The 12,350-nt window shown below is 55.2% G+C and overlaps 1 protein-coding gene and 1 long non-coding RNA gene across 4 annotated transcripts in view; one reads left to right on the forward strand and one right to left on the reverse strand.

Annotated features, from left to right (window-relative positions):
• RHBDF1 (rhomboid 5 homolog 1) overlaps positions 1-9,383 on the forward strand; it is a 37,982-nt gene extending 28,599 nt beyond the window's left edge. For 2 of the 3 annotated variants that reach the window (XM_026859124.1, XM_026859121.1), the window contains exons 8-18: positions 1,638-1,889; positions 2,487-2,598; positions 3,501-3,575; positions 4,152-4,313; positions 4,420-4,520; positions 5,237-5,300; positions 5,743-5,837; positions 6,749-6,824; positions 7,304-7,404; positions 7,677-7,830; positions 8,631-9,383. In XM_026859124.1, the coding sequence (XP_026714925.1) occupies positions 1,638-1,889; positions 2,487-2,598; positions 3,501-3,575; positions 4,152-4,313; positions 4,420-4,520; positions 5,237-5,300; positions 5,743-5,837; positions 6,749-6,824; positions 7,304-7,404; positions 7,677-7,830; positions 8,631-9,050 (1,612 nt within the window). In that variant the 3' untranslated portion in view covers positions 9,051-9,383. Of the gene's footprint in view, positions 1-1,637; positions 1,890-2,486; positions 2,599-3,500; positions 3,576-4,151; positions 4,314-4,419; positions 4,521-5,236; positions 5,301-5,742; positions 5,838-6,748; positions 6,825-7,303; positions 7,405-7,676; positions 7,831-7,944; positions 8,587-8,630 lie in introns of those variants that run through there. The other variant, XM_026859122.1, reaches the window with a different exon arrangement.
• Positions 9,384-9,518: 135 nt separating this feature from the next.
• Positions 9,519-12,344, reverse strand: LOC113485727. Its single transcript, XR_003399477.1, has 3 exons — positions 12,233-12,344; positions 11,012-11,074; positions 9,519-9,719 (listed from the first exon to the last, which is right to left on the reverse strand). It is a non-coding gene; the product is annotated as an uncharacterized LOC113485727 (long non-coding RNA).
• Positions 12,345-12,350: the final 6 nt, after the last annotated feature.

Consider the following 12,350-nt stretch of genomic DNA (forward strand, 5'->3'; position numbering starts at 1 on the left):
GTGAACGTGGAGCAGACAGGGAGGTCCTTGTTGTGGTTCTGCTGCTCACGGCCCGTCTTGCTGTGTCGGCGCTTTCCCTTCAAGTGTTTCCAAGAACTTGACTCAGTCTTAACATAAGTGGAAGCAGCAAATAGTGGGAGTTCGTTGTCACTCCTCTGAAATGGTCTCAGTTTTCTTGGCTCCATTTGGATCTCCTTAAATAGTTTCATTTATTGAGGAAAATACACTTCTTTCGCACTTCAGAGAACTGTTATCAGAATCATAGTCAGGTGTCCTTTTAGGTGGCCAGGTGTTTATTTTGGCATAGGCCGACAGCCCAGCACCGGAAATGTTGGGAAACGGCACGTCCGTAACACAGAAACCACCTGAACTCTCCGGGCAGGAGCAGGCTGCAGGGCAATCTGCGCTGTCTGTAGGAGAAGAACTTCCCAAGGGGAGGGGGAAGTTGGGACTTTCAGCTTCATAAAAATGCATCTTCTGCAAGGTGCAATATTGAAAATAGCTGAAGTTTCACAGCAGTGTTTTTGGCTAAAGAAGCTCAGATTCTCTCTCAGCCTGTTGCTTGTCTGTAGTTCCAAGCTGTCCTGATCTCTCCAAGATTCTCTGGTGATCTTTCAGAAAAAAAGTTTGTCAGCTGATTTCTCTGACCGCTTCTAACAACCATTTTTTTTGTGCAGAGGGGTCAATTTGGAAGCCAGAGGAGGTAAACTAGACTAGAGTGTGTGTCAGGGACATGCCTGCTACAGTGCTACGTGAGCAGGGAGCAGGGATGAAATGGTAGGTTGGGTTTTGGTCAGGATCTGAATGCTGCATACCTGACCCCCAGACTGCTGTTTAAGAGCAAAGAAATACAGAAACATCTGAATGTGGTGGAGACTTATAAAGCAGGTGCTATTCACCAGAAGCTTGTGCAACGTTGTTCATCGCATACTCTGTTTTGGTAAAAAACCCTTGAGACAGTGGTCCTTGGGAGATTTATGGTGGTGTTGAAGCCGGGTTTTGTTGTTCTCCTGAAAAATGCATGCATCAATGCAAATAAAGGGAGGAATGGAATACAGGTTGTGAGGGGTAACGGGCACAGCTTGCAGCATGTGACAGTGTCCCTTTCTTGGTCAGGAAGCTTCGTGGATTCCTGCTCTTCTCCTCTGTCCGATTTGGTGGGCGTGGGAGTTCGACTTGCCCGTCCAACCACAGTAAAGTGCTTTAAGGGTGGGGATTTCCACTCGTGGTCTAAACTACACTTGCATTTCCTAGCAAAGAGCAGAGTGAGAGCAATGAAGTTGAGGACGCAATAAATGCGCTTGAGGCTGCAGATGTGTCTGGCTGCAGCCTCCCCATTTAGGCTGTTGCTGAAACACTTTAAAGCCTTGAGAGCTCCTTGTCAGTGGCGCTTAGTTGGGCACAGCTGCCTTGTGCCACCTTCTATGTGTAGTGCTGTGCTTCCACCAACCCGTGCTGTGTAGCCCTTTGAAATACAGCTTCCACTTCAGGGCCCCTTGTGTGCCTTCAGCTGCGGCTCTGCCCAGCTGTGGTGGGACGGACAGAGGGTCTGCTGCCACCCAGGACCAGGGCAGGGGCTGCTCCCCGTTGCTGTGCCCTGCGGAAGGAAACCATTGCTGCTCTGCTTTTTATTTCAGCCCACTGGAGCGAGGCTGGAGGAAGCAGAAGGACGGGGCCCTGGCACAGCCCAAGGTCCGCTTGCGGCAGGAGGTGGTGAGCGTCAGCCCCCAGAAGCGCGGGCAGCGCATCGCCGTGCCCGTCAGGAAGCTCTTTGCCAAGGAGAAGAGGCCCTACGGCCTGGGCATGGTGGGCAAGCTGACAAACCGCACGTACCGCAAGCGCATCGACAGCTACGTCAAGCGGCAGATCGAGGACATGGATGATCACAGGTGAGCAGGGATCCCCAGGAAACCGAGCGAGTGAGTGATTGCTGTTGACCCTTGGTGACTCAGGTCACTGCCTCAGGGTGGTTGGGTGAAACCGGCTGCTCAGGCCCCCCAGTCCGTATCCCAGTGCAAACTGCAGCAGGAGGCAGCCTGTTAACATCACCGCGTGCTGGGAGCTCACCCTGCTCCTCTTGTCTTGTCTCTCCTGTGCCTGGAGGGACTGCAGATCTCTGCCCCACCACTGCTGTCCTGTGATGGACAGGAAGGCTCAGGTATCCCCGCCTCTGGTCATCCCCCTGAAGTCATTAATTCAGACACGCAGCACACTTAGGCATTGGACTTAGGTGTTCTCATGGATGCCTTCTTGGGAAGGGGCGGCTTGCCCACTGTGGTGGGGGAGTGAGAGTAAACAAGGTCTGTCTGCCAGCTAGACCTTAGGTCACTGCTTCCAGTCTTCTGCATCCCCAGGTGATCTTGGCCCTGTACCCCAGATTCTGCCAAAGTCCCTGGGGAAAAACAGCAGCTTTTCTGTGTTCTGTGAGTAGATGTAATATGCCTGGGTTTCTTCCCCTGATCTTTTTTCCCTTTCCCTCCATCCAGGCCTTTCTTCACTTACTGGGTCACCTTTGTGCATTCACTCATCACCATCCTTGCTGTGTGCATCTACGGCATCGCCCCTGTGGGGTTCTCACAACACGAAACTGTTGATTCAGTAAGTAAATCCCCCTGACTTGCCTGGAGCATGATTGTGTTTTGGCTTTCAGCTGCTGGCTTTTGGTTGTAGTCTTCAGCATACTGGCTACTTGCCTGAGGGCCTTGGCAGCTGGACACTGGGTGTCCAGCCTTGGGGGGCTGCCTGCAGCATCTCTGTGAGCCCCCATGCTGCCTTCTCTCCCTCCTGCAGCCACACTGCTCCTGACATCAGATTATAGCTGGCACAAAGCATGGTGGGCTCTTCACAGTCTGGTTCTGTCTGTGCTGGGAGCCCTTTCAAACAACTTGTTCCCCTCCTGGTGGAGACCAGAAGGATGTTCATGGCAGGGAAATATTTCAAACTTAAGTTTTTGCAACAGTTGTAGCATCTTGCTTCTGCCAGGAGCAAACCTGACCTGTCTGACTTTGAGAGCTGATCTTGAAACTGTTTGTGGCCTTCCCATGTGTTGTTAAAGGTCTCTGGGTGCATATCAGCCATATCCCTGCTCTGTGCAGGGAATGCCCCGGGGAGCTTCTCACCTCCGTGTCTGACAGCTTTCAGGGTGCTGTCACCAGCGCCTGGCCCTACGCTGCTGGCAGGCGCTGCTTATGCTTCTGAGCTGGGTGAAGCTTTCTGCAGGCTCTCAAGCCACTCCCAGGTCTGCAGGCCCTGGGATTTCTTGAAAGCTGAAGTAGTCAAGGATAGACATTTTAAATGAAATCTTAAGATGAAGGTGCCCATGCCTCAATGGGTTTTTTACCTGTGATCCTGCAAAAGACTGGTGTGAGGGAACCCTGTGCCCAGTCGTTGGCCGGGTGGATTTCTGGTCATCCCGGGTGCTGTTTTCACCAGCCCTGGCTACTTGCCCTGCTGGCCCTGGGGGCAGGAGCTCATGGGGCTCTTGCTTTCTCTCCCTGCAGGTCTTGCGAAACAGAGGGGTTTATGAAAACGTCAAATATGTTCAGCAGGAAAACTTCTGGATTGGCCCCAGCTCAGTGAGTGCTGCTGGCTGGGACTGTTGGTGGGCTGGCAGGGGACTGGGTGCTGCACCCGTGTTGCCCCGGGGACTGGAGTCTTCAGGTGCCGTTGGCTGGGCTTCCCGTGGGGCTCTGCCATCCCTGGCAGGGTGCAGTGGTGCTCCCATCCCAGTCACCCTGCGGAACAGGCTGCCTGGAGGCTGGGATGGACCTTGGCACTCCTGCTTTGCACCCTGTTCCTACAAAGCCAAGAGTGGGGCTAGAGAAAATGCAGGAGCTGTATGGTGTGTGACAGCTTTCCTGATGCTGCTCCCCCTGGGAAAGGCTGATGTGCCCCAAAGTTTCCTTTCCCGGCCACGGTGCTCACCTTTCTGGGGTCACGGGCAAAGAAATCCCTGAACTTTTGTTCGGAGCTTGCCTTCTTCAAAGCAAATACCGAGAGTAAGCCCGGTGTGTGTTGGGCTTCATCATGCAGGACTTGTCCCTGGTCCCTTCAGTGCTGACAGGGGCACCCCTCGCAGCTCCTCAGTCTGCTCTGCCCCAGGCAATCACGGCCTGCCCCTTGGCTGAGCTGCCTGTTTCCATCTCTGCCAGGAGGCCCTGATCCACCTGGGGGCCAAGTTCTCACCGTGCATGAGGCAGGACCAGCAAGTGCACAGCTTCATCAGCGCCAAGCGGGAGAAGGAGAAGCACTCCGCTTGCTGCGTGCGGAACGACAAGTCGGGCTGCGTGCAGACCTCGGAGGAGGAGTGCTCGGTGAGCGTGGGGGCCCCTTCCGTGCTGTCCCTCAGGCTCAGGGCCACTTACGGTGATGCTTCTCCCACCCTGGGCTTCGTGGTGACACCTCTCCTCTCTCCTGCAGTCCACGCTGGCCGTGTGGGTGAAGTGGCCCCATCACCCCAGCACACCAATGCTGGCAGGGAGCAAGAGGCAGTTTGGGTCTGTTTGTCACCAGGACCCCAGGTAGGTCCTGCCTAGCCCGGCTGCCATCCCAGGGGGACAGGGCTGCTGTGACACTAGAGTCAGAGAGGCCTGGAGTCCAGGCCAGCTGATTGCTGGGTGGGACAGCAGCTGCTCTGGAGACCAAGGGACATGGGGGCAGCGATGTCCCCACCTGCCCTGACTGCTGCAGAGGAGGCTGAGGCAGAGCGTGACTTATTTCTGCTCGCCCCTACTCTCCATTGTTGGTGGCCCACCTGCCCGGTGGCCCGCTGGGAGCTGTGGGTGCCTTTCTCAGCCCTCTCCCCCTCCTCCCCTGCTCCCTGCACAGGCTCCCTTCTCGGGGCGCAGCAGTCAGGTTCCCAGCACACCCCTGCCCAGAGCACTGCACAGCACAGCTTTGCCCTCGGTCACCGTGGTGCTGAGAGCCGAGACCAGCTGAATGCCCCCCTCTGCCCTTGTGTCCACCTGGAAAGGGGCTGGCGTGTTGCTGGGCAGCTGCCTGCCCTCGGATGCTGCCTCTGTGCAGAAGCCGTGATCTCTGCTCGCTGGAAGGAGGCTGCAGCTTCGCTCAGCCCTGGCTGACCCGGTGTGACTCGTCACCAGCCCCTTGCAGGGACAGAGGGGAGCTGTGGGACCTGGCCTTGGGGGCAGGGACAGTGTGGTGGCTCTCTGGGGGATCCTGCCTGGTGCTGGGGAAAGTTATTTCTCAGGCTGATCTCTGCTTTCTGTTGCTGCAGGGTGTGTGAGCAGCCAGCCTCGATGGAGCCACACGAGTGGCCAGATGACATCACCAAATGGCCGGTGAGCATCGCTGGTGGCACAGAGCCCGTGCGGGCAGCTGGAATATGGCATCTGCACCCCACTGAGCAGAGCCACAGCTGTGCGGGTGGAAGGGGGGCGGTCTCTGATGCAGCCTCCTGCTTGTCACAAACACCAGATGAGGGCAGCCAGGGCTCTGTCTAGCCAAGACTCAGAGCCCTCTAACATCAAAAGAGTTCCCCTGTGCCAACTAAAGCCCAGGGTAAGAGGGTGATGGAGACAGGCTCAGCCTCGGGGCTGTTTTCATCTCTCAGTGGTGAGGTGTTGGTTGAGACTCAGGCAGATGGGGTGTCGGGCACCATCCTGCTGTCAGAGGGAGGCCTGGGTCTGCGGGACTGGCTTCTTCCCAAGGGGCTGTTTTGATTTTATGCAGGCAGCAAGCAAAGCCATGGCTGTCTGACTGCAACCTGTTGTCATTTTCCAGATCTGCACAAAAAACAGTGCTGGGAATTACACCAACCACCTTCACATGGACTGTGTGATTACAGGCCGGCCCTGCTGCATCGGGACCAAAGGAAGGTAACGAGTGTTACCTGTATAGGGGGGGCTGGGTGTTGGGGTGGGACACAGGACACCCTTCTCAGGTTGGGGACACGGGCATTTGTCCTCCTTGTCTTTCCCACACGCAGCCCAGAGCCCTGCTGGGAAGGGGAGTTGGGCAGGGAGCCGTGACAGGTCTCCCAGATGGGACAGGGCTCTGGCACGAGCAGGAGATAACAGCCAGCCCGAGCCTTCAGCGCAGCAGGGTGTCTCGCTCAACTGGTCCTGCAGTTTGGAGGGACTCGGATCCCAAGGAATTAAATATTTCTGCTGGGAGCACACTTTTCCTTGGGAGCAGGCAGCTTGGTCCCGACGTTGGCCCCAGCCTGGAGTCCCTGAGCACTCAAGGAGATGTCAGGAAACGACCTGCTCTGGGTTTGCCAAGCAGGAAGATGCTGTTCTTCCTCATGTTGCTCCTCAGCTTGAGTAGTTACCAGGTGCTTGGGCCTGGCGTTCCCTGCTAGGGAGAAAAATCAGTGTTGCCCCAAGGAGTTTCTCTGTCCCTGAAAGTCACGACCAGGACACTTTTGGCCTAGTCCCTGCTTTCTGTCAGCCCCAGAGACATGGCTTGCCCAGCCTCTGGTGGTTCTTTCTCAGCTGTGAATAGCTCAGCTTAGCACTTGTTCTGGGGCCCCTGTGTGCAGGGCGTTAGTCTGCAGAGGTGCCTGTGGGACAGGAGCAAGCGGGGTGTATGGAGAGTGGCCCTGGGCTCCACGGCAGAGCTCGCTGGCACTGGGCTCCCTGCAGAGACACTGCAGCACGGCCGGGGCAGCCGCAGGCGTTGGTTCTCTCTCACAGGCAGGCTTGGGCTGAGACTAGGGGGAGCAGGTGGCCTGGGAGGGCACAGGATGTGACTTGTTCCTTGTTTTGATTACTTGTGCCTCCTCCAGGTGTGAAATAACCTCCCGGGAGTATTGTGAATTTATGCGGGGCTATTTCCATGAGGAGGCAACGCTCTGCTCTCAGGTAAGTGTGGAGCTGGGGGGGTGTAGGGCTGCCCTTCTCCCTCCTGTTCCCCTTGGCGAGATCTGGGGGTGACTGTGCTGCAGTGCAGGTGGGAGTCCCGTGTCCCATCCCTCGCTGAGCCCAGGGGGAGTTGCCGATGCAGACTGCAGTGGCAGAGCTGGCTGCTTCGGTCCCTCTTTGGAGACCAGTTTAGGACTTGGGCTGGCAGCTGCGAAACCCCAGCACAAGCAGCAGGAGAACACAACCTGCCTGCTCCAGGGGCGAGCACGGGCGGATGTCTCAGCTGTGTGTGAGCTGGGGTGAATGAGGGTAGGAAGCTGCGGCAGGGAATGGGTGGGGTCGTGTGTAACTTGCTGTTGGAAACAAGGGTTGGGACCCGGGGGGGGACAGCCCCTCTCCCAGAGGCAGCAGCAGTCTCAGCCCTGGCCCTGGCTGGGGCCGTGCTGGCTGGCACAGCTCACAACCCGCTTCTGCCCCAGGTGCACTGCATGGACGACGTCTGTGGGCTCCTCCCTTTCCTAAATCCAGAAGTCCCTGACCAGTTCTACCGCCTCTGGCTCTCGCTTTTCCTCCATGCTGGGTAAGCAGAGGTGTTAAAACTCCCACTCTCTGGCTGGGGGAAGCCTGAACCCTGGGGTTGCCATGAAGCTTGTTCTGGCAGTTCTTCCCTGGGGGACATAGGGCACTGAGCTGTTGTCCCTGCTGAGGTTTACCATGCTGTGTTTGCTGGGAGGGAGATGAAAGGCGGGCGAGGCCAGAGCAGGAGCCCTCAGCAAGGCTCCCTGAAGACCACAAGCACAGGGGGTGACTTCAGTGGCTGCTGCTTCAGCTCCTGTACTCTGAACTTGGCAGGATCCTGCACTGTCTGGTTTCGGTGTGTTTCCAAATGACGATCCTGCGGGACCTAGAGAAGCTGGCAGGATGGCATCGCATCTCCATCATCTACCTGCTCAGTGGCATCACTGGGAACCTTGCCAGTGCAATATTTCTACCCTACAGAGCAGAGGTGGGTCACCTGCAGCCGAGGGTCCTGGTAACTTGCCCTGAGCACAAGCCTTCTCTACATGCCTGTGTCTCTCTGGCAGAGGCAGAGACACCAGAGCTGGGCTCTTCTCTGCAGCACGTGCCTTGTGCAGATTGGTAGCTAGAAGACAGCATCACACCATCATCTAAACATCCCCCAGAGTACCTTGGGCTTCCCAAGTGACTGGCCTGGTCTGGCTGCAGTAGGAAGGCTGCTGCTCGCAGTGAATGGGGGGTTTGTCCAACCACAGGGTAAGAGAGGCCCCGGGCAGGCTGGGAACTGAGAGCTGTAGGTGCTGCCAGAGCCCCTCCATGTGTGAGTGACAGGCAGGAGAGGGGGCAAAGAGCAGAGCTCACCTTTCCCCCAGACTGTCCAGGACTGTCCCTGCCACTACAGGCCACAGTGGGAGACATCTGACTATCCAGCTTCAGCTGAAAGAGTGCCTGGCAGGACCTGGAGGACTATCTCCCAGGTCCTTCAAGGAGGAAAAGTGCAAGGTGGGTGGGGGGAGCCAGGAGATTGCCTTCAGGGGCTTCTCCCCTCCGGTGACTTAAACCAGAAGTGCCCTCCTTAAATATAAAGTCTGTTCTGGTGATTGCTGGCCTCACAGCTACCCTGATCCTAAATCAAACCAGGCCCCTTCACTCCTTGAACCCCATCACAAGGATGGAGTTGCAGGCTGCAGCATCTCTTTCCCAAGAAACACTGAACAAGGAGCCGAGGAACAACCGGAGGCGGCCGCGGCAGCGCCTGACGTGACCTGTACTGCTCTTCCTCTGCAGGTTGGCCCGGCGGGATCCCAGTTTGGGATTCTGGCCTGTCTCTTTGTGGAGCTCTTCCAGAGTTGGCAAATCCTGGCACGCCCGTGGAGGGCTTTCTTCAAGCTGCTGGCTGTGGTGCTCTTTCTTTTTGCCTTTGGCCTCCTGCCCTGGATTGATAATTTTGCTCACATTTCAGGATTTATCAGTGGTTTCTTCCTCTCCTTTGCCTTCCTGCCCTACATTAGCTTTGGGAAGTTTGATTTATATAGGAAGCGATGCCAAATTATAGTTTTCCAGCTCATCTTCATTGCACTCTTCTCAGGACTCGTGATTCTGTTCTATTTCTACCCCATCAAGTGCGAGTGGTGCGAGTTCCTCACTTGTATACCATTCACAGACAAATTCTGCGAGAAATACGACCTGGACGCACAGCTCCACTGAAAGGCAAAGACTGCTTTCTCGAGCAGGCACTGGAGATGGACTGTCTTTGCGTTTGCTGTGCCAGTTCCACGTGGACAAAGCCTCTAATCCAATGACACTTCTAACCCTGCCCGTGGTTAATTTAAACTGTCTCCTTAGCACTTGGCAGGCATGTTTTGCCTTATCTCAGAAGACTCTGAAAACAGAACGTTTGTGCCTTGTTCAATTGTATTGAACCTTTTCTGCTGCCATTATTTTTATTACACTAGTTTCAATACTACATTTTTAACCAGTTGTTTACTGCTAAGGTGGTGATTAAATGGTAAAGTAGCGTTTTAGCTACTGTTAATTGTTCTGCATGGTCTGTGGCTACGTTTGTTACTTTATCTCACCTGTGCTGTTTCATGTCCTGGTACCATCAATCTTTTCTAACATGTGAAACAGGCAGATGCAGATTTGCAGCTGGAAATAAGAGCCTTAAAAGCCTCAGAAAACTACAGGATCTCTTTAATCACTGAAAACACATTCCACATACAGCTCAGAGGCAGACATTTCAAATACCACCTGCAAAACCCATGAGAATGTCCATTCAACTGGAGGTTGTTTCTCTTTGAAATGTTACAACCTCTTCCTCCAGGGAAGTGCTGAATCCACAGTCTGGTCTTGGTACGGCTGGATTCTCTGCTCTCTCTGCTAAAGAAAGAAAACGGGTGGCAGTGACAGGAGTTGCTGCGTGCTGGGCTCTCTCCTCACCACAGCACCCTGTCAGAGGCACGGTGGGGTGGATGGCTTCTGTTACAGCACATCTCATTACGCTGGATGTTGCAAATGTGGCAGCATTGAAAGAAAAAAAAAAAAAAAAAAAAAAAAAAAAGTTACAGTGGTCACAAAGCAACAGTTCCTAACCCAGGTAAGCTGGAGCCACAAAAAAACCCAGGCGTTTGCAAAAGCTGCTCTTCAGCCACTGTGATTGTGTTTTTAGAGGTAGAGGAGAAGCAACCAAACCTGTAAACTTAGTAAGCTTGAGAGTCTGGGCCACATCTTGTGTTTGTGTGCACAAGTTTCTAAAAATAGCAACATAATACCAGAATTATGTCAGCATAGGTTACAAACAAGTAAATACACATGCTACTGGTGCTTCCTGTGCCAGAAGCGTTCCTAAATGCATCAGTTGCACAGAAATATCATGACCTAGAGTTGGCCAGTGCTGTCTTGTCTTCTGAGAACAATGAATTTGTTGACCTCAAAAGTTTCTATAAATCAGAAAATGGAGAAACTGGGAGTTAAAAACTACGGGATATTGTAAGCTCACATCCCTTTTCCTAACTCAGCCTGAAGTAGTTGAGAAAAATGCCTCAAAATACACTCGCTGTGGCATAGCAAAGATGGGGCTGTGCCGGGTTGCACCCCCGGGACGGTGCCGTTTGTTACCTGCAGGTGCTCTGACAGTACAGGAGCAGCAGGAGTGGGGTGGGAGAACAGTCACTGTGTGTGGGTCAGGGGCACGCGGAAGGACCCACAAGAGCAGGGTGATGGCAGCTGCCCGAGCGATTAGTTAACACCCAGCCCCATTCCTGACTGCGATTTCCAGGCATTCAAGAGGCCTAAAAGCAAGCAGGGCCCTAGGAGCAATCAACAGCAAACGAAGGGACAGCGTTTAATGAGCCTCAGCGTGGGAGCACATTCAGAGTCTAAACACAAAGCAGGGTTAACGACACACCACTGCCAGCACCACGGTGTTGCTGTTCCTGATGTGCATTAACTGAGGTACCCGAGTTATCATTCCCTGCCCTGAGAGAAGCACAAACACAACCAGGGTGTGGAAATAACCACAGCCAGGGCACAGGCCTACTGCAGACACGGGCAGTCAGAAACGCTCTGCTACGCTGCAGAGAGCAGCAACACCAGCTGCTACGAGCCTCAACACTAAGGCCCGAGGACGAGGAAGATGTGGTTGCTCTCAGTGGCTATTCAGGGCTTACCTGACAGGTCACTTCCGAAGTTTCTTTATGAAGCTGACCTCATCCCGGTTTCGGATGCCGTACCTGAACAGAGAGATTTGCTGTTTGCCAGTTTCCCTGGAACCTCTGACACCCACAGCTGCCTCCTTCCCAGAGGAGGATGGACTCCTACCATCCCATCCTGTGTTCTAGGGCAGACAAGTTAAAAGTTTTCACTTGTGCACAGAACATACTGCCAGCACTGAAGGATCTGACCCTCTGCCTTTTTAACTGCAACCCCCTTAAATGCAACATCTATTACCCGTGGCTCAGTCTTCCGAGGACAGCTTTGAGCAGGGCTGTCTTGCTAAATTTTTAATGCTTCAGACAAGCTTTTCTTGCTGGTCCGCACGCAGGCTGCCATACCCAGCACTGCCGTATGCAACAGCTAGAGCCCACAGAAGCGTCTCCTGCCTCCCTGCCCTGGCGGATGGGATCACGGGAGTCACTTGTCAGTGTTACTGGATTGTCTGTGGTAGGTGGCTGAGCAGGTCCGCAGCCCAACACACTTGTCCTTAGTTTGTTTTTTGCTTGGCATTCTTCCATCCTCTTTCCTACCTATTTCCGTCCTCCTCCCACCCCAGTGGCTTGGCCAAGCCCGCCGTGAAGGTGACTGAGCATGGGACGGGGTGCAGTTTGCCTTCTCAGCAAACGCCCAACTGGACACAGCCCTGAGCAACCAGCTCCAGCTGACCCTGCTCGTGCAGAGGGTTGGACTAGGTGACTTCCAGAGGTCCCTCCCACCCCATAAGGTGTCCCCATCCTCTGCTGAGCAGCGGCTCCCCAAGAGCTCCCTGTTTCCCTAGCACTGGTGTGCTGCACACGCATGGGGCCAGCCCTGGCCGCCTCTGTTCCACTCTCCTCACGCTCATGCTGCTTCTCACTCATCTCGTCTCTGCAGGATCCCCCAGGCACAACCACAGTAAGCATAAGCTCTCGGGCAGGCGCTGGGCAGGAGTGCCAAGGGGCAGCACGGCCATGACTCGGGTAACAGTGCCCAGGAGGGCGGTGGCTGAGGAGCCGCCCGCGGGCTCCGTGTCCTGACGGCCCCTCAGGCTCTCGGGCAGCACCGGGCTCGGCTCCCACGCGGTTTGAGGCGCAGGACCTGTCCGAGCCGGGGCACAACGTCCCCCAGGCCCCACCTGTGGAGGGGCCGGGTGGGCTCCAGCGAGGCCCCTCCAGCCCCATCTCTCACTCACTCACTCTCTCAGCTTCTTCCTGTCGTCCGCCAGTTTCTCTCCGGCGTAGGTTAAGTGGTACGTCCGCCATATGTACTTCCTGGGGGGAGAACACTGAGGGGGAGCCGCGGGACGCGCCCCCG

Source organism: Athene cunicularia (genome assembly GCF_003259725.1).
Source record: "Athene cunicularia isolate RWA chromosome 14 unlocalized genomic scaffold, athCun1 chr14_part1, whole genome shotgun sequence".
Classification (NCBI taxonomy): Eukaryota; Metazoa; Chordata; class Aves; order Strigiformes; family Strigidae; genus Athene; species Athene cunicularia.